The sequence below is a fragment of the Phoxinus phoxinus genome (assembly GCF_949152265.1).
Source record: "Phoxinus phoxinus genome assembly, chromosome: 1".
NCBI lineage: Eukaryota > Metazoa > Chordata > Actinopteri > Cypriniformes > Leuciscidae > Phoxinus > Phoxinus phoxinus.
Genome location: NC_136876.1, coordinates 26,778,167 through 26,797,859, shown reverse-complemented (window position 1 = coordinate 26,797,859; position 19,693 = coordinate 26,778,167). Strand labels below are relative to the sequence as shown.

General features: G+C 39.0%; 1 protein-coding gene and 1 long non-coding RNA gene across 2 annotated transcripts in view; one reads left to right on the top strand and one right to left on the bottom strand.

The window, feature by feature from the left end:
• Positions 1–716: 716 nt before the first annotated feature.
• The window catches only part of cacng2a (calcium channel, voltage-dependent, gamma subunit 2a), an 85,368-nt gene continuing 66,391 nt past the window's right edge, over positions 717–19,693 (bottom strand). The window contains exons 3-4 of the mRNA XM_079629970.1: positions 8,959–9,099; positions 717–1,394 (exon numbers count right to left, since the gene is read on the bottom strand). Coding sequence (XP_079486096.1) covers positions 850–1,394; positions 8,959–9,099 — 686 coding nt within the window. The 3' untranslated portion in view covers positions 717–849. The remainder of the gene's footprint in view (positions 1,395–8,958; positions 9,100–19,693) is intronic.
• LOC307007729 overlaps positions 8,997–19,693 on the top strand; it is a 65,431-nt gene continuing 54,734 nt past the window's right edge. Inside the window, exon 1 of the long non-coding RNA XR_013799664.1 lies at positions 8,997–9,130. This is a non-coding gene — a long non-coding RNA (uncharacterized lncRNA). The remainder of the gene's footprint in view (positions 9,131–19,693) is intronic.

The following is a 19,693-nucleotide window of genomic DNA, read 5'->3' as shown; positions in this document are numbered from 1 at the left end:
GACTGAGAAAAAGATGAGAAGGTTCTTTTAAAAGAATAAAATTTTGTCTAAGGTTGAACGTCTTTGTCAGTCTCGTGTTACAGCAGCTTTGCAGTGAAGATTCTCTGTGATTTCGTCCATCGTCCAGCCACAGTCGCAGCTTAGGGACACAGAGTATCTTTTCCAACAGATCATTACCCAGCAAACAGGTTTGACTTTTTTGCCTCTGAAAAGTCTTGATTATTATGTTAATTTATTTATAAAATTAATAGCCTACATACATATATGCATGTATGCATATATATATATATATATATATATATATATATATATATATATATATATATATATATATATATATATATATATATATATATATATATAGTACCTTTTGTAAGAGATTGCAGACCAGGCTATTTCTTACTGAATACCCTACTGCTGTGGTTCACAGTTTTTTTTATGCAAATAACAAATTAAAAATATAAATACATATGATGAATATAGTGGAGAGGGGAAGAAGACTTATGAGGGAGCAGTAGCTTGCTGATCCATATAGACCGTTTTCTTAACAAAAACATGTCAAATCAACGCTACAAGCTACAGCTCCCATGTCATGGCATGAAATAACCCTTCTGCATATCTCTTATCGCCTCTCTCCATTTCAAACCAACCTCATTTTGTCAATGGCAAATGGCAAAATCATGCATACATGTGTAATCTTTGATCGAAACGTAAAAATCCTCCCGGTTCCTCCGAATCGTGAAAACGCATGGTACATGAAGTTTGATCTGTAATATTCCGGGCCTCCGCCCCCCTCTGCCCTGCTCCCGTCTCCCTCGCCCTGCTATCTGTACGGGGGGAGGTTGTGCCTCATACAGGGGTGGTGCGTCGGTTGGCTGTGTTAGTGTGGGATGAGTCTTTCAGGTCCTTCTGGATGCAGTTGTGGACCTGCAGGAAGTTGTGGTCCCTCTCCGAATTGTAGGTGGCAGTAGGGGTGCCGTGGCCACCCTTTAGGGTGTCGCCCCCACGGGTGAGTGTGTACATGGAGATCTCGGTGGAGGGCAGAGCCCCGAAACCCTTCAAGCCCACCGGCGAGGTGTCGCGGGAGTGCGAGGGGTCCGTGGAGCGGGACGAGGAGCGGGAGCGGCGCCGGTAGCGGTACCGGTAGCTGGGGATGCGCGTGATAGCCGAGCCCTGCAGGTAATCTGCAGCCCGCGCACCCGCCCGCAGCTCCCGGTGCCGGTCGATGAACATGTGCACGGCCAGCACGCCCACCATTTCAGCCATGATAAAGGACAGAGCACCAAAGTAGAAACTCCAGCCGTATGAGTAGCTGTTCTTTTTGGAGTCGCTCTTTGAGGGATCCCCCGCATTGGCTGATATGTACACGATCATGCCAATGATGTTACTGAGGCCTGTGGGGAAGAAAGCAGAGATTTTAACCCCCTAGCTATGGCTAAAATGCTTATTCACAATCTAGCACGTCTTCAAGTGACTTTTATAAAATAAAAAAGTGCCATCCCTGCAATAGAATATTAAGTCATTGACATGTAAACTATAAGGTTAATAGGCCTCTAAGGGTGCTGTGTGCAGTGATATACAAGTCAATAACAAGGGTAAGAGATATGATGAAAAGAAGAAGAATCATTCCACAAAATGAGAGCTATTTGTGTTTGAAGACGTGTCCTAAACACAAACATTTGCTATTAAGTGTAAAGGAGATCTGTCATATTAAATTGAATTAAAACAGGATCATTCATTTGCCTGTGTCTGTGAGTTCTGATGCTGCACCAATTATTTACCTCAAAAAACAGTGACTTGTCCCTTTAAATGATCTGAGCATGTGGAAGTGACATCAATCTTCAGAGGAGCCATCTTTAAAAGCTGGTAAGTTTGACTCTCATTCAACAGTTATAATTTGATGGGTTTAAAAAAAAAGTTTGACAACTTTTGTCCAGCCCAGCATGACAACATAGAAATAAACTGCGTTTATTAATGCTAATGCTAGGCGGCTGTGAAATCCCACCACTTTCCATGCTGGCATGAATTGAGGTACAACACCCATACACTTCTGACATTAATTCGTACAAAAAGTCAACATATGAATTTTAAATCAGAAATTGAAAAGATGTTTCTTATACAAGGAACATTTTTTGTCTGTATGAATGTTTGTGGTTTTGAATAGATCTGAAATATAAGAATTGCAATATTATAAGTCATACAAAGACATACAAACTGACATTTAAAGAAAACCTGACATGCTGTGCTTCTTTAAACAACTTATACCTCAGTGGTACAGTTATCATCAGAAGTTCTATGATCTGCACTGTGTTCCACAAATGTGCAAAGATGAAATAACTTAAATTAGCCCTTTAGAAAAAATATGTTATTTCAATAATAGACAAAAATGGTTTCACATGTAATACATTTTCTTAATTCATCCACCATTAGTTGGCAAAAATAAATAATAATTTTAGACCCTGGATGTGGCTGAGGATGACAGAATCTTCCTGTCATCTCTGCCTCACAAAATAAACTGTGACTGCCCTCTAAATGGTAAGGTTAACACAGGCAGTTTCACAGTATCCTTAACCCCTTAGCCATAAACTAAACACTGAGTGCCTAAATTTGTCAGAGGCAGCAAGTAAATAAGAAGATCAGAGTGAAGAATTGAACTTCTAACAGAGACTAGAGTGGGTGACCTCACAGGAACATGATCTGTGGCTCACTGCTGACTTCAGTCACACTCTGGTGGAGTTGTCTGTGACAGAGTGAAACCACCATGATGGATCACTGGGAAAGTGTGTCAGGGACACCATATTTTTAGAGTTTAATCCCAAATGGCATTTCTAAGCCTAGCTACATAATCAGGACCAAAGTGAGACAGAAAAAAAGAAATCGACTTGCTAACTGGCTACTGTATATCACTGAGGCAGCTTGTTCAAAAAAGTCCAGTGCAAGACTGTTTCTAAGTGATACCGTGCTGATCTGGGCATTAAGGTCAAAGGTTTGGTTTCAGAAAATCTTTGTTTTACTGAATTGCACTGCTAAACAGTATCGGGGGCCAGTTGACTGAACTGTCTACCACTTGGGTCAGAGGGATACATGCATGTACATGCATTATATCTTGCCAATTTAAAGTTTTCTTTTACATTTAGTTGCAAATTCTGCTTGTCAACTTGTCAGCTTGGTAAAATAAACTCGCTAAGATGAGGCTGAAAGCAATTTGTGGTAGCATGTGTAAGAAGGATTTGCAAATGACAAACTAATTAGTAATGTTTATGTATGCTATGGGGTTAGGCGATATGAAAATCTTATTTTACATTAGCCTATAAGAAATTGTATTTCACGGTAATAATATATATCACCATATAGTTTTTTTTGTTATATTATTTAATAGACAAATATTATTTAACAAAGAAGCAAATTACATACAATAGGACAAGTTCAACATTTCAATTAAACTAAGTTTTTCAGGTACAATAGGTTTATTTAACATGTAGTTAAAATGTAATTGTAAACGATGGCCATTTTGACATAATTGACCCTTCGCTAAGCCACGCCTGAAAACCGCCACAGGCCAATCGTGGCTTAGCAACTGCAACTACGCGCGTAAGGTCTGGTAAGCTTTCGAGCGAGGGGAACATGCCGAAGCATTGTGCAAATCTGATACCCGGTATCCTAAAAGTTTGGACGGTGGGGTGGAATGTTTTTCCTTCCTGAAATCTAAAAGCCAAGGGGAGAAATGCTGGGCTAATCAAGCAGTGTGAGACGCCCCATTCACAACTAAATGTCCACAGGAATAACATAAAAAAATATTAATACCCGCCCCTCTTAGTTACTGTCGCTATGCCCGACAAGCTACGCCGCTCTTATGTCACACCACGCAGTGAGAAATACATCGTGGAGCAGAGAGGAGACTGAAAACACGCTGACAGACAGGACAGACCAGGTTACTTTTCGGTTACTTTTGATTAAATGTATTAAACTAAGTCTCACCTTTCAATTTTGGTCATTTTTAAAAAGAAATTTAAACAATAAATACCGTTTTGTGGCTTTGTCATGTGTCTGTCAGATCGCTGTAGAGCATCAGTTAAAGCTGCTCGTGAACCGATCATCTCTTCCTTCTAGTTAATTTATAGCATCAAATAAACATGAATGAACATAAGAAGGAATGTTGTTTTAACCGCGGGAAGACGTCAGTACACTCCGTTTTTCAAGTTCAAATTCTCCCATGTTAAAGGAAGGGTAGGCAGGATTTTTCTAAAAAACTTTTTCCCAGATTTGTTTAAACTGTCTTTATATACCAATACATAATTAAAATGTAAGTACTCTGAAAAAGAGAGTATACAAATCGAGTGTCTGTAGTCCTCGGGCTGCAATAAACACAGCTACTTATTCCATTCACTCCCACCCCCTCCCTTCTGGGCTCCTTCCAAAGCCACGCCCCCAAAACACATGAACGCGCGATGACGACCGCTCAGTTAGTACTCACTATCAAGCTAGCATATCGATACTGGTAAAGTTTAAAATATATTGAGTTTGATTCGGTAACGAGCTAGTAACATAAGGCAAATCTAAAAACAGGTTGCATTGATACACGTTTTTCCATTACCATCAGTTACACTGTGATGAAGGTGAATTTCGTGTAAGATCTAACGTTAAGAGCTTCCACGATGAAAGCACTGTTGACTCTGATGAAGACTACACTCCAGAGACAAGTAGCCTACCGCATCGTCACAAGGTCCTTGCCTTGTTTGCTTTCGCTGACTGTATACAGGTACTGGGAGTTTTGACTGCTCTTTCTCTGCCATTGTGATTCTTCCTAGCTTCCGTGCCTCTTCCCCTCCTCGAGTCAAACGGGTGCGCGCATGTGGGCAGTTCCTGTAGAAGCAGGGGTGGTAGCCATGGTAGCGAGGGAGAGTGACAGTCACCCAGCCAATCATTGCATTCGTCCCGAATGGAAGTAAGTAGCTGTGTTTATTGCAGCCATGAGAGGACTACAGACACTCGATTTTTATACTCTCGTTTTCAGTGCTTACATTTTAATTATGTATTGGTATATAAAGACAGTATAAACAAATTTGGGGGAAAGTTTTTTAGACAAATCCTGCCTTTAATCTACTAACTCTCCTGACTGCTTTGTCTGACAAAATGGCGGATGGGGAAGTAAAATTGGTCAGATCATCTGTCAATCAAGCTCCCTGCGAAGGGTCAATTGTGTGTGTATTCGACCATTCAAGTACAATAAGCACCGCATCAAGTTTTTTCTTTTTTTCTTTTTTCTTTTACAATTTATTGCACTTAAAGGGATACTTCAGGATTTAGTATTAAGCTTTGTATCAGTAGAAAACCTGTAGTATTTTCAAATTACCGCGCTTCCCTCCCTCATATCCCCCTGAGACAAGAGATTTATGTATTTTTTGTCTGTAAAAAATCCTTTGATGGCCCAAAAATCTTAATTTTGCGTCATCTGAGGCTTTTTTGGTCAGAGGCTAAAAAAGTAGAAGGCACTTGATCCGCATGTTTTCAACCCGCCCATAGAGGGAGGGATCTCACTCACAGAATGTACAAATAGTGTCAGCCATCTTTTTTTGGAAGCTAAGCTAACAGGTTCTTATTCCTCAGAGAAAGCTGAGTAGTAGGGGTTACCATCCTCTTTTTTCCCCAGACATGTCCTGCCGTCGAGATCGTCCAAAATGTCCGGGATTCGGCTTTTGCTTTTGCTTTCTGCAGTCGCCATTCATTGTTTACGTGCACACATTTTGTTTCAATCTAACTGAATTCATTCCGATTGGTGAATCTGAATGTAGTGTTTACATAAACGCTAAACAAGTGATGGGTTAATGTGCGTTTTAGCATTGCTAAGAAAATTCCCGCTCCTCCGTGAGAGATACTAGACCGGTGCGTCTTACAGGCGACACTCATCAGTAATCACGCCACCGGCCTCGCCCCCGCGGCCCTTAGTCTCGTCCTGCTCGCCACAGTAAACATAATGAATGGCGACTGTAGAAAGCAAAAGCCGAATCCCGGACATTTTTGGCGATCTCGAAATCCCGGGCAGACTTGTCACGGAGACTCACTAGTAGCCTAGCCTTGTTGTTTAACTGCGCTCTCTTACCGGTAGGTGTGGCTTGGGAGTGGCCTCGTAGGGCAGCGAAGCAAGTGCATTCTGGGAGTTGTTTTCTTTCATCCATATGACCCACAAATACATTTTCTGGCTTTTCTCAGTCTAGGAGGCTCCAAATTCAAAAATAATTTCACATTTCTACTACATAAATGACCCATTTTAAATACACATTCATCTTTCCAGAGGTGAAGTATCTCTTTAATAATTTTTTTAACATCAAGCACATCCCAAATTCATGATCACCTTCTGAAAGAGGCAGCTTTCCGTGCACGCACTTTGGCAGTGTGCCACATATTGCGGTTTATAACTATTTTTTTAACATCAATTATGTCCCGCTCTATTGTCTCATTCATGCGTTTCATGACTCTAAGTGTCAATAGTGCTACACATATATTTTTACATACTGCGATATACAAGATAGAGCAACATCTATAATGATAGACATTTTATACCGTCGCCACAACATATACCGTCATACCGCCCAGCCCTAATGTAATTTTTTTTTTTACTGTATTTTTGATCAAATAAATGCAGACTTCATTCAAAAACATTAAAAAGTCTTAGCATACCCAACATTTTGAATGGTAGTATATGTAAATGGTAAATGTTAAGTATACATATAAAAAGATACAGAAAAAATTAAATGTACACACAATTTATTAACTGGTGGGCAAGTAGAAATTGTCTGGCATGAGTCGGCTAGCAGGAAAAAAAACTTACTGTTGTTGAGCCCTGATTGGGGGTAATGAATTACACAACTGAAAACTTGTGTTGGGAGAAATAAAGGTATATCTGAAGAGTGTAGGAGTTGTAGTATGTGTGATCATGACGAGTAATGTATTTCTAGAGAGTGTGTGATAACTATCAGGGTCATTCTGTGTCAAATAAAACTGAGGTCCCTAGCTCAAATTTTTGCATTTGTTAATTATTTTTCTGTAGAAAGACAAAAATAAAAAGTGATGAAAGCCAAAATATTAAATTTCACAGATGTATATTGCCTGAGTAATCCACTATTTTGTAGAGGGGGGTCAAAATGACAATTTTCACCTGAGATTGAGACAAAATAGAGGGGTGAAAAATGACTTTAGAACACAGAGCTTGGTAGGTCTATTAGTAAAATCTGTTTACTTAAGCAATTTTTGTTTCATTATATGCCAACAGTGACAGTTAAAAAATGGCAAAAAGCACTTCTAGTTTTTTATTTTTTTTATTTTTAGTTTGCATGCCTTTAACTCAAGAAGTATTAAAGATATCCTAATATCCTTTTACATTCTGGTTCTTAACATTTTTTTTTATTTTGTTCTCTTAATTTTAAATGCCCTCGATTGTTCAATTCCAGAGATATGGACATGTTAATGTGGCTCCTTAAATAAATTGGTAAATTGTACACATTTTCAGTGGTCAAAAACCAAATGTGGGTAAGTTTGTATACAGCTGTTTCTTTTTTATTTTAAAGAGGAATATCTGAAGAGCAAATAATGTTAAAACTAGAAATGTATCAAATTTTTCAGCTCAATTGCATAATATATACCTGTTTGAGTGCCATATTGTTTTTCTAAAGTTGTCATGCCTGTAACTCTAAAAGTATTCAAGATATATCTCAATATCAGCTGATTTTTGGAACCTTCATTTTCAAGGCCCTATATAGTTCAGTCCCATAGATATGGGGATCTAAAAGCAGGTCCATGTTCAAATTGTTTAATTTTAAGATCCAAATGTAGATAGCTTTTTAAACAGCTGACACTGTTTAAAGAAGAACTGAAGAACAAATAACACCAAAACTAGAAATGTATCTTGTTTTCCTCTATCAAAACAATTGAAAAATGTCATTTTAGATTCTTGTTCTTATGAACATTTTCTTTTGGAATCTTTATTTTTAAGGCCCTCAATTGTTCAATCTCATTGATATAGGGATGTCAATGCAGTAACATGTAGTTACGAAACTGCATGTTTGTAATCTTGGTAGCTTGCGAAGCTGTTAAAATAAACAAAATCCCATCTTCCAAATATCTCTAAAACTGATTCAAATATAGATTCTTATAAAAACATGTTTGAGAGCAAGTTAATGTGCCTCAACTTAACCATTTTCAGTGGATTTTTGGTAAGCAGAGAGAGTTATGTTTTATGCAATAATTTTGATAGAGGGACACAAAACACATTTTTTAGTTTAAACATTTGTTCTTCAGATATAGCCTACATCTTCAAAAGAAAAAAGTATCAGCTGTATACAAAGTGACCCACATTTGATTTTTGACCGCTGATTTTTTTTTACAATTTAACAATTTACTCATGGAACCACATTAACATGTCCATATCTCTGGGATTGAATCATCAAGGGCCTTTAAAATGAAAATACCAAAAGAAATGTTCGTTAAGAACAGAAATCTAAAAGGATATTAAGATATCCTTAATACTTCTTGAGTTACAGGCATGCAAACTTGAGGCAAAAAACACAAGAAGTGCTTTTGGCCATTTCTGAACTGTCATCGTTGGCATATAATAAAAAAAAGATTGCTAAAGTCAACAGATTTTACTAATAGACCTACCAATCTCTGTGTAAAAATAAAATAATGATGCTACCATCTTTCTAAAGTCATTTTCATCCCCCTGTAATTTGGCTTAGGTGAAAATTGTCATTTTGACCCCCCTCTACAAATAGTGGATTAGGATTACTCAGTAAATTTTTGATTTTGGCTTTCATCCCTTTATGTTTCTCTTTCAAAAGAAAGAATAAAAATTTGAGCCGGGGAAGTTTCCGAAATGTGCTTGATTTGACACAGAATGACCCATCAGTGACGTACAGTAAATGTTGGTCAAATACTATTCCTTCATTCATTCCATAGTCTCACCTGCAGACACAAAGAGGATTCCTGCACTGAGGATGATATTGTGGCGGGACTTGTAGAACTCGCTGGCAGCTATACACAGGCCACCCATGAAGAGCAGGATGACGCTGAGGATGGGGAAGATGCTAGACGCTCGCACGGCCCCTACAGATGGAGAGACAGAGAAGAAGGTGGGGTGAGTATAAGATGTTGTTACTTGTTGAATGAATCCGTGTAAAGAGCAGAGAGAGGGAATGAGACGAATGAAGAAAGTTGTCATTTCGAGTGATTTTAGCAGCAGTTCTTCTCTGAGCACATTGAGCACAGCCAATCAACACCTTACCAGCAGAGTAAACAGCTCCCACACCCTTTAAAATGCCTGTGGAAGAGCAATCATAGGGCAAGAGCCTCACCAAACACTTGTGCCTAACTCAAACACTCATGTAGTCCAAGACTGAACAGGACAAGAGACATTAGGCCATTTACAGACGCCTCTATTTGCACGCTTTAACAAAGTATGTTCATAGTGAGACTTCAACAAGACTTGGCTTTATTCGAGCCATGAAATGACAAGTGAATGTGTTAATGAATGTTTTTAGGCCAAGCCTTCAACTCACCAATTAGTTTTTCAACTGAACGTTTGTGCTGCTTAAAGGGATAGTTCACTCAAAAATTACAATGTTGTCATAATTGTCTCATCTTTGTGCTTTTTCCTGTAAGCACACAGTGCCAACCTCCAACCTTTCATTTTTTTGCACTGGGCAGAGACTTTTATCCAAAGTGAGTTACATTGCATTCAATGCATGCATTTTCATTATTGCCCTGGGAATCAAACCCTTGAACCCATTGATAACACCATGCAAACCCTTGAACCCATTGATAACACCATGCAAACCCTTGAACCCATTGATAACACCATGCAAACCCTTGAACCCATTGATAACACCATGCTCTACTGTTTTGAGCTGCAGGAAAGTTATAGTGACCAAAAAAAAGTGCTTCATAAAAGCGTCATGTACCAATCTGTCTCTTTCCCTCAGTTTCTTCTGAAGCTATACAATTGCTTTGTGTGATCAATAGTTTGAAATTATTGACATATTTCACTTGTGACTCATATAACTCTTTGCTGCCACATTGGTTTGCAGTTAACAATGGGTGAGAAAATGATAATGTTCATTTTTGAGTGAACTATCCTTTTAAGATTGTCAACATGACTCAAACACTTAACAGTTCTGTTAACTCGTTCATAGGTTTATGTGAAGAATGATGCCTATGCAGTATTATGGACTGTGACATTAGAGTACAATATTTTGTAGTTTGAGATGATTACTCTACATACACTGTAATGCTCAAAATAATTAATTGGTTTAAGTAGGGTAAACTTAAATTAAACAAATTAGTTCAATCAAATACATTTTTATGAGTATTCTTTTTCTTTTGAGTTCACAAAACGGACACATTTGAAGTAATCTGAATTGGTTTGAGTTTTATGAACTTTTTTTCTTTAATTTAGACAAACTTAAATTGAACTGAAACTGGGCTGGGATTTCTATTACCCAGCATGCTTTGTCATGACAATCGAGAGAGTAAATGGTAAAATTAAGTTTAATAATGTTTTTTTGTTCAAGATTAATAATGTTAAGTGGGAGATTTAGTAGCGTTTAATGTTTTGCTATTCTAATTTTAGAAGAGTTTCTGAGTTATGCTGGGTTTAGGTTACCGCCATGGTGACATATATATGTTGTGTTTCATATTGTTGTACTCATTGCTATATTATGCTAATGCTATCAAAGCATTGTAACACCAAGTAGCAAGTTAGCATTTATTGAATTAGCAAATTAAAGCAAGCCAAGTTTCCACAACTAAAAATATATAAATTGAGAATACATGATAATTTGAAGTTAAAATGTATGAATGAGCTCACTCAAATATTTCAAGTTAAGAGCAATTCATATATATGAATACAAAATAAAAAACTGCCAGTTCTGCTTACTTAAACTTAACATTTCTTAACTTAAATATTTTTATATAACTGATTATTATTTTTTAGAACTTATTCGGGTTTAAAGTGCACTGTATGTGCGCAGCCTGATTTTTCTAACCATCTCGCGCATGCACCTTGAATTTTTGCACTAATTATTTGTTGGTCCACAAGGTGGCAAAACTGGTTCGGCCCGTTGTCAAAAGAATTGAATAAAATAATGAGAAGGGACAACAACAAACTAGTGGAGATGGCAACAACAATAGACGACAATAGCGCTTGTGTAAGAGATTCACGTAACTCAAGTTTAAGCAAGTACAATTTTTATTAGTCGTAACTTCTGGAAAGAAATTGAGCAGGAACTGGACAAATCTTTCTAGTGTGCATGTGTCAAATGCCTGTGTTTGCACATGCAAAGTATCAATGGAGTATACTTTAAAAGGCTATGCATTTGGATGGTTGTATGCATATGCTAAGCATTCACGTCAAAACTGAAGTATACTTTTCTCTGCTTTCATCATGCAGTAGTGTTGTTCTTTCCTGTCCTTTTCCTTTCACAGTCTTTCTCAATTCTTACTGCTTACTCATCTCTTACCTCTTCTCCTTTATCTATCTCCGTTTATAATAAATACTTGATATGCAAAGTTATGCTTTCATCTGGCTAGTTAAATTTTCACCACTCCATCTAGTCTGCAAGCACAGCAGTTTTTCGTCTCTGTCCCTCCCTGCTGTGCTGTAAACCCTGATGTGTGGACAGCATGAGAGGACTGTGAACTCTTGCTGGCTTAAGCGGGGTCTGAAGGTCCCCTGAGAGGGTCATCTGCTCTCCTGTCCTGACCTTCACCCTAAAACCACTGCACTTGTGCCATCTGCTGCAGATCACACGAGAAGCCAAAGTCAGCTACCCCAAACGTGCGTTAGCTTTACTGCTAAAAAAACTATAGTGCAGTTTTAGCAAAATGTTGCAAGATAGAAATACCTGAAGTTCTTAAACTCTTCTTTTATGAATCTTTTACTTGGTAAATGCATTGAATATGCACTGTGCTAAATGGCGATATCTGCTGCATGTGTTATATAAGGTGAGATTTTTCTAGTGCCGCAGTTCTTCTCTCCCTCTCTGAGAAAACTAAACGAGACTTCACTCGAAGTGATGAACGGCATTTTAATTTTCTTGCGCTTTGTTCCGTCCTCTCCTATCTGTCTCTTTCTCTCTGTTTTTCTCTCTATCCACTCAATCTAAGTGAGTTCCTAATAATTCTCAGTGTCTTGTTCTATCTTTTGCTACCATGTTCCACTAGTAAAACCATATGAGGTCAGAGATTGCCATTTGTACATTTAAATTGGTTGATCAATTCCTTTGCAACCAGGGTCCATTCTGAGAATTATTGTCACTCTTCAGGGGAGTTAAGGGAGGCACCCAATACCCCACATTCTGAGGTGGAAAATGGGAGAAGGCCGATTTAATGTTATTAAAGGGGTGGTAAAATGCCCTTCTCACAAGATGTAAAATAAATCTCTGATGTCCTCAGTGTGTGTGTGAAGTTTTAGCTCAAAATACCTCACAGATATTTTTAGATAGCATGTTAAAGTTGTCCGTTTTTGAGGGTCAGGAAAAACTCACCGTTTTGTGTCTGGCCCTTTAAATGCAAATTAGCTGCTGCTCCCGTCACAGAGGGCGGGGTTTCATGTGTTAGCAGCTGCGATTACCTCACGCAGACACACTAAATTGACAGAAACTGTTCTGCCTTTAATGTTAAAACGGAGTGTGACAATGATGGAGAGACTCAAGAAGAAGTGACAACATGTAGAATGCAACAGGACGCCTCTGAATGGTTAGTTGATGCATTTATGTTGCTGATGTGGCGTTAACGATCTTCATTTAGCATATTCTGTCATGATAATCTATAAATCGCTCGTATAGGAACTGTTGTGAGATGCACACAGAGTGACTTTCTATTGCATGTGAAAAGACAGACGCTACAGTTGAGCTGACTCACAAATGTGCTCGACTACAACAACTCTCCCTCTTCTCAACATGGACGGAGGGCGGAGTTTATGTAAATTCCTGGGAGGGCGGGGTTTATGTAAATTTCTTTAAAAGCAAATATCTCCCTTTGCTTTGAACTTTGAGCGTTGTAACTTTGCAGATGTTGTTTATGCTCAAACAGCAACATTACACACTAACTAAAGTTAGAAAAGTGAAATCATACTCAACCACCCCTTTAAAATGCTCAGTTTTTAATTTTATGTCTCAGAATGTGAATTTCTTGTTTGTAATTTCACCATTGTTACCTAAAAATTAACTGATATCAGAACCAACACTCTTCTTCCCCGAACGTGCTGAATCTGCCGTTGGCGAGTTGGAAAAAAACAAACAAATGAGGCAATCACCGCCATATTTCACTTTCAGTGAAAAAATAAGTCTTAGAGGAGGCTAACCTCCCTTGGTATTTTAGCCAATCATTGCAGAGACGTAAATGAGTTTGATAAACTAGTTTGATATATTAGTTTGAAATGCTCCCGCTGATAATCTAGCAACTATACCTGTGTATTGAAAGTAGAGATATTGAATATTTGATTGCCGACAAATTTACCAAGTTGCTATTCAAGCAGCAGCTCAAATAAAAAATTTAAGAAAACGCCACACCTAAGTCAGATATAGGTAACACCAATCTGCTTTACTAAATGGCCGAACATGTTCTTTTAACACGGACATTTAAAAGGACATAAGGATGGATTTTTCCTCAAGTGATAGCTAGGTGAGTGGCAATATATTTATATTTTCTTGCTGTTTTTTTTTTTTTTTTTTTTTTTACATTTTATGTCTAAAAATGACCCAAGAAAGCCATTTTAAAGCAGTTAATAACAAAAAAAATCCTTTAGAGAGGATCCGTTACAATTAGTGTGCCTCTATTTTAAAAAACAAGAGCAGCCACTGCTCACAACTATACAAATAGTGAAGACAGACATACTGACAAACTTGCTAGCAAAATGAAGCCAGTAATATATATATATATATAAATTAAGATAAATATGCAATGACTGTACAAAATATATATTAATTATAAACTCTCTCTGTAATATTTATTCCACATTTTACTTGTATGCCAAACTAATGCAATGCTTTTAAACTAGCTTTATTTGGATGGTTAGGGGTAGCAAATATTATTATATTATTATATGCAGTTAATTGTGATGATCTGATGAATTACTCAGCATAATTCAGTTGCGTTGATTACAGTTTTAATCAGTCGACAGCATTAGTATTTTTTTTGCATTTTGAAAAAAGGAAAAATACAGTTTCATGGCCTGTAAATATTGTTTATTCCGACGCCATTGGCATAAGTTTATTTTGGACCCCGTTTGCAACTAAATAAAGGTGGATTTTTTTTAGATGGATGTCCTTGCATGTTCTCTTTATCCTGCCTCTTTTTCCTCATCCCTCTCTCTGTAGGGTGTAGAGTTGCGGGGAATGGTCTGATTAAATATTAAGGTGTGCTGGGTGCTGACCCTGGTCCTGTCTCCCAAATCTCTTTCTCTCTTACACACACACACACACACACACACACACACACACACACACACACACACACACACACACACACACACACACACACACACACACACACACACACACACACACACACACACACACACACACACACACACACACACACACACACACACACACACACACACACACACACACACACACACACACACACACATATACACACACACACACACACACACACACAACATAAACCTGGGGATATTGACATGGCCAGTCACAGCACAGAGAAGACATATCACTCCTTCTCATCCATCAGCCTCATTCACAAAGACACGAAGGGGGCAGGAAAGAATGTGAGGCAGGATGTGAAAGTGGGAAAGGAAAATAAAATAACCTAAATCTATTGATTGTTGACACAAGCGTTTAAAACGACAGGCTTGAAGGTGACAGAAGTGTCCTCTGAGACCAGGATGCCGTGTTGATTTTCAGTTGTTGGGAATGGGATTCGCTGCTAATGTTTCAAGCTTTAAGGTAACGGATATTTTCAATAGACAGAACATGCTTTACAAAAATAATTCCAGAATACCTAATAATATATAATACGTTCTATAAGCTCAGTGAGATGCTGAGACATTCCTAGAACCAGTGTGAATCTCACACACTAACTTCATACATTCCTAATCAGCTCTGTGGACTCACGTGGGCTCATAGAGACATGCTTTCACTCATAAAAATCTCCGGTCGGCACTCGCAGCTCTGCGACCTTGGCTTTGACCCCTCGGATCAGGCAGCAGCGCTGTATCCATGGCTGCAGAGGCTCTGGAGGAGGAAGAGAGAGAGGTGGATTCTCCCCAGGCTCCCTGCACTGATCACAGCCGGAGACTGACCAGCCTGAGGGCCTTTTCACACTGAGGCCGAACATTGTTGGCAAATTTTCATTGCAAACTAAATTTTGAATGGAAACAATGGGTTTCCATTCTACCCCGTGCACAAATATTAATCCGTCGTCAGACCAATTTTTTTTCTTTACGAAGAAACAGGGAATCTTTTCTAGAGCCAGTTAATTTCATGAACCCTTTGTACTACAGAAATTGCTGGTCTCTTTTGTTAGTCTGGTAATATACACTTATTCATCAAAGAAAAATATTAAGCAACACAACTGTTTTCAGCATTGATAACAATAATGAATGTTTCTTGAGCAGCTAATCAGCATATAGCAATAGCATCATGTGACACTGAAGATGGATTAATTTTTTTCCCCTGGCACTTTGAGTTAATTTTGCATATTTCCCACAAAGGATTGAAAAATGCTGTTAAGCTTGTTAAAATGTTCACTTTGAAAGGTGTGTGCACCTAGTCTCACGTAGCCAGAGGTTTAGACTGACGGCAGAAGGTCTGGGCTCCATCGCATCTTTCATTGGCCAAGGACCGACCCAGATGATGTCTGACTGACATGTAAAGCAACCAATCAGTTTGTTTTGTTCCGCGTCATGTTTAGAGGTGTGTAAATGTAAAATCAATGTCCCTACAATAACAGATCAGTGTGTAAAACTCTTGGACGTATTTTAAAGAGTCTATGCTGCAAACTTTACATATAACATCTTTAAAGGGTAACTGTCGCCAAAATTGATCCTAGGCTATTTTTTTTAATCTACCCGAGTCAAACATTCATGTAAAAGCATAATTGGAATGGAAAATTAAAGCTTTAGCATAAGTTCTGCCAGGAAGACTCAATCGTTACGTCACTTATTACCTTCTCATCTATCCAATCATATTCTTATACTTGTGGTATAAAAGATCAGTACTTACACACGTCTGAGTTCGCAGATGCTGACGCTTCCATTCACCTCCATCCACCCCACCACCACCAGGATGGACCCTTCCCACACCTTGCAGGGGGTCGGCTGCGCCCCTGCCTTCGTCTTCAGGCAGGATATGCAGAGTCCGGACCCTCGGATTGCAAGCTACGGACGGGGCCTACGCCAAAGAACTTGCTTGCTTGCTAAGTTTGACCTTATTTTCGTTTTCGGTCAAAATGCCTTTTGAATGGGAGTGCATGGGGCACTACAATGAGAGCATCAAAATTGATATTTTTAAAACACTAAGGAGGCAACATGAAATTGTGCTTGAAGTATCACCAGGGGCTCTACACATGAACTCGAGCATTGACAACATTGTTTGAGTACACGGGAGTTTACTAAAAAGAAAGATTTTGAACAACTCACTGTGTTTCCGTCCGCCGGCATTTTGTCAGTCAAAAGTAGTTAATCTCCGAATGCAACGTAATGAACTGACTCCATATGAGGAAATGTCATGAACTTGTAATTCCAATGAAAAGAATGATAACTTAGACAATTAGCTCATGGCAATTTATATGGAAACAAGCTTTAGGAGCTTTCCATCTTTACTCTCCTCATGTTACGTTGCATTCGAAGATCGACTACTTTTGACTGACAAAATTCCAGCCACCGGAAACAATAACTGATAAAGTGAGTCGTACAAAACCTTTCTTTTTAGTAAACTCTGTGTTACACAAACAATGTTGTCAATGCTTGAGTTCATGTGTAGAGCCCCTGGTGATACTTCAAGAACAATTTCATGTTGTGTTGAGCCTCCTTAGTGTTTTAAAAATAGCGATTTTGATGCTCTCATTGTAGTGCCCAATGCACTCCCATTCAAAAGGCATTTTGACCGAAAACAAAAATACGGTCAAACTTAAAAGTGGAGTTTCCATTCTAATTATGCTTTTACACTAATGTTTGACTCGGGTAGATTAACAAAAATAGCCTAGGATCAATTTTGGCGAGAGTTATCCTTTAACAAACATAAATCCAGCATTTAGTTGATCCCGATAAGCGCTCATTGTCACAGTTGTAAACATGAAGCAGTTCTTATTCCATGAGGGGGTTTGGCGTCACGCCATCTTTGTTTCCAGGCGGACCGTTAAAGAACGTGACACACACGTCTCCCGGACATCCTGTAGAATTTAACCAATTAGAGGATGACTTTGAAAATCCTGAAGTGTGCTATATGGATCGGACGTTCAGCCAGCGGTCCGTGCGTATAATGATGTCTGAGGCTGAGACTACCTGGTGTAAATTGTCACAATTTGTTTGTCGGTCAGCGCCACCTAGTGTGCAGGACTGAATTCCATTTGAATTTAGCCCTATGAATATTCATTTAATCTTGGTGTGAATATACTTGTTGTGTGTGATCTATTGCACTTTCATCTTTCACATTTGTTATGACTTTGGCTCCATTCTGTAAAGTTACATCAAACACATTTTCGTGAGCTTTTCAATTTATGTATGAATAAGTATATTTTCATTGTCTTCTGCTCTGTTTGTGAGTCTGTGAGGCTATTGTGGACCGAAGGCTTAGGATGGAGGTTTGTTGGGGAGCTGGACTCATAATGATGCCCCAGGGTAAGCGCGTCTCTTTCGGCAATCTGCCCAGACTCCCCAGGCATGACACTGGCACAAAGCACAGGGAAATTTTCACACAAGCCCTGTGTAGCGTTTGAGGGTCTGTCAGGGGCAGAAACACTGCCTGCGGGTTGTTATTAACATGGTGGAATGGGCAAAGAGGAGAAGAGTCAGGGGCAAGTCAAGCCTGAAGCAAGAAAAAGAGAGGAGCAAAGCAGCAGTGTTTTTTTTTATGCTGCCTTCTATTAGAACGCTTTGTGCTTGTGAACTGGGGCTTTTATCAGAGGTTGTTCTCAGACTCACAGCTGTACACAGCTGGTGCATATTGATTAAATTATATTACCAGTCCATTCTTTCATTTATGCTTTCAAAAGAGGTCACCGTAAAAAAAAAAAACACCTTTTGTGATGGGTTGTAAAGCTATCCGATAGTAATACTATAGTGCCTTAATATATACCACAGTACTGAATGATAATCCTATTTATGGGCCATGCTATGGTACTTAAAAAAAATCCATATGGTACTGTGATGTCCAAATGAATACAATACTCTACAATGTTTTCATAATAGCTCTTTTATATCTTTATCTATCTTTATCAGCCTGTCTGTCTGTGTTCGTCCTTCAGTCCAGTAAACCTTCAAACACGCTATAAGCATTTTTAAAAACTTTCAAAGAAGTCATTCAGTGTGAATTGTACTTATGCATCCTTTTGGCTATGCCAATTCAAATGCAACCAGGCACACAATCCTGGTAACGGTCTAATAAAAGTTCCTTTGTAAAAAAAGCCCTTTTTCAAAAAGACAACCCTCATGTTTCCAGCAGTCACATCGTAGTGCAGAGTAGCCTATGTGAAGAATATCCTGTCACTCCCAAACTCTGTGCCACAGCTAACACTGACCTGGGCCAAATTAGCACTTTCACCTCACGCCCTTCTAATGGCTGGTGAGGATGGGAGGGCGTGAACTGAGGTTCTTGTCCCACAACAGATAAGAGAGGGAGATCGGTTCAGAGAGGCGGTTAGGAGACGTGTGATTATCTAAGAGGTCATGGTTTTGATTTAAGTGGAGGTCAAAGATGCTGGCGGCTCGAGCAGACCCTTCAGGGTGACGCTGCTCATGATGACGAGCGGGTTGCACAGCACAGGACTTGAGGTGAATAGGGATGCAAACAGATACCTAAACCTAAAGTTATGGTAGTTAGTGGTGGCTAACTAGGCTATGCTAACCAGCCAAACCTTAAACCTTAGGTGCAACACACCAACCAACTCATAGATATGCCTTCATAATGCTGCATGTATGAAATAACTGCTTATGAACAACTGCTTGGAATTAGCGGGAGCTGCTACACATGGGGCATAATAAATAATGCTCTCTCACACTCGCATGAATACACTTTCTTTCTGACAGTGGCTGTCTTTGAACTTTCATTCTATCCATTGCTCGCCGTCTTTCCCTCACACTCTCTCTCTCACGCTCATTGACAGCATTGTGGAAGAAAATTAACATTCACACTTAATCAGCCTCCCACAGGCTTGAATGTGCTGATGTGCAGGACAGGGTCATGCTAATCAGGTGCTTTAGCTTGCAGGCACATTGATTGAATACTACAAACGCTTATTAATCTAGCCCTGCCCCAGCACCTTGCCCTCACACACACACACACACACACACACACACACACACACACACACACACACACACACACTGCAGCTATATAATCCTAATCACCCCTCTAACAATTTGGAATGTACGAAATTACATATTTTCAAAACCAACTAGTCTGTTGGTTGTTTGTACAACTAGTCGATGAATCCGTCTTAAATGAATAGTTCACCCACA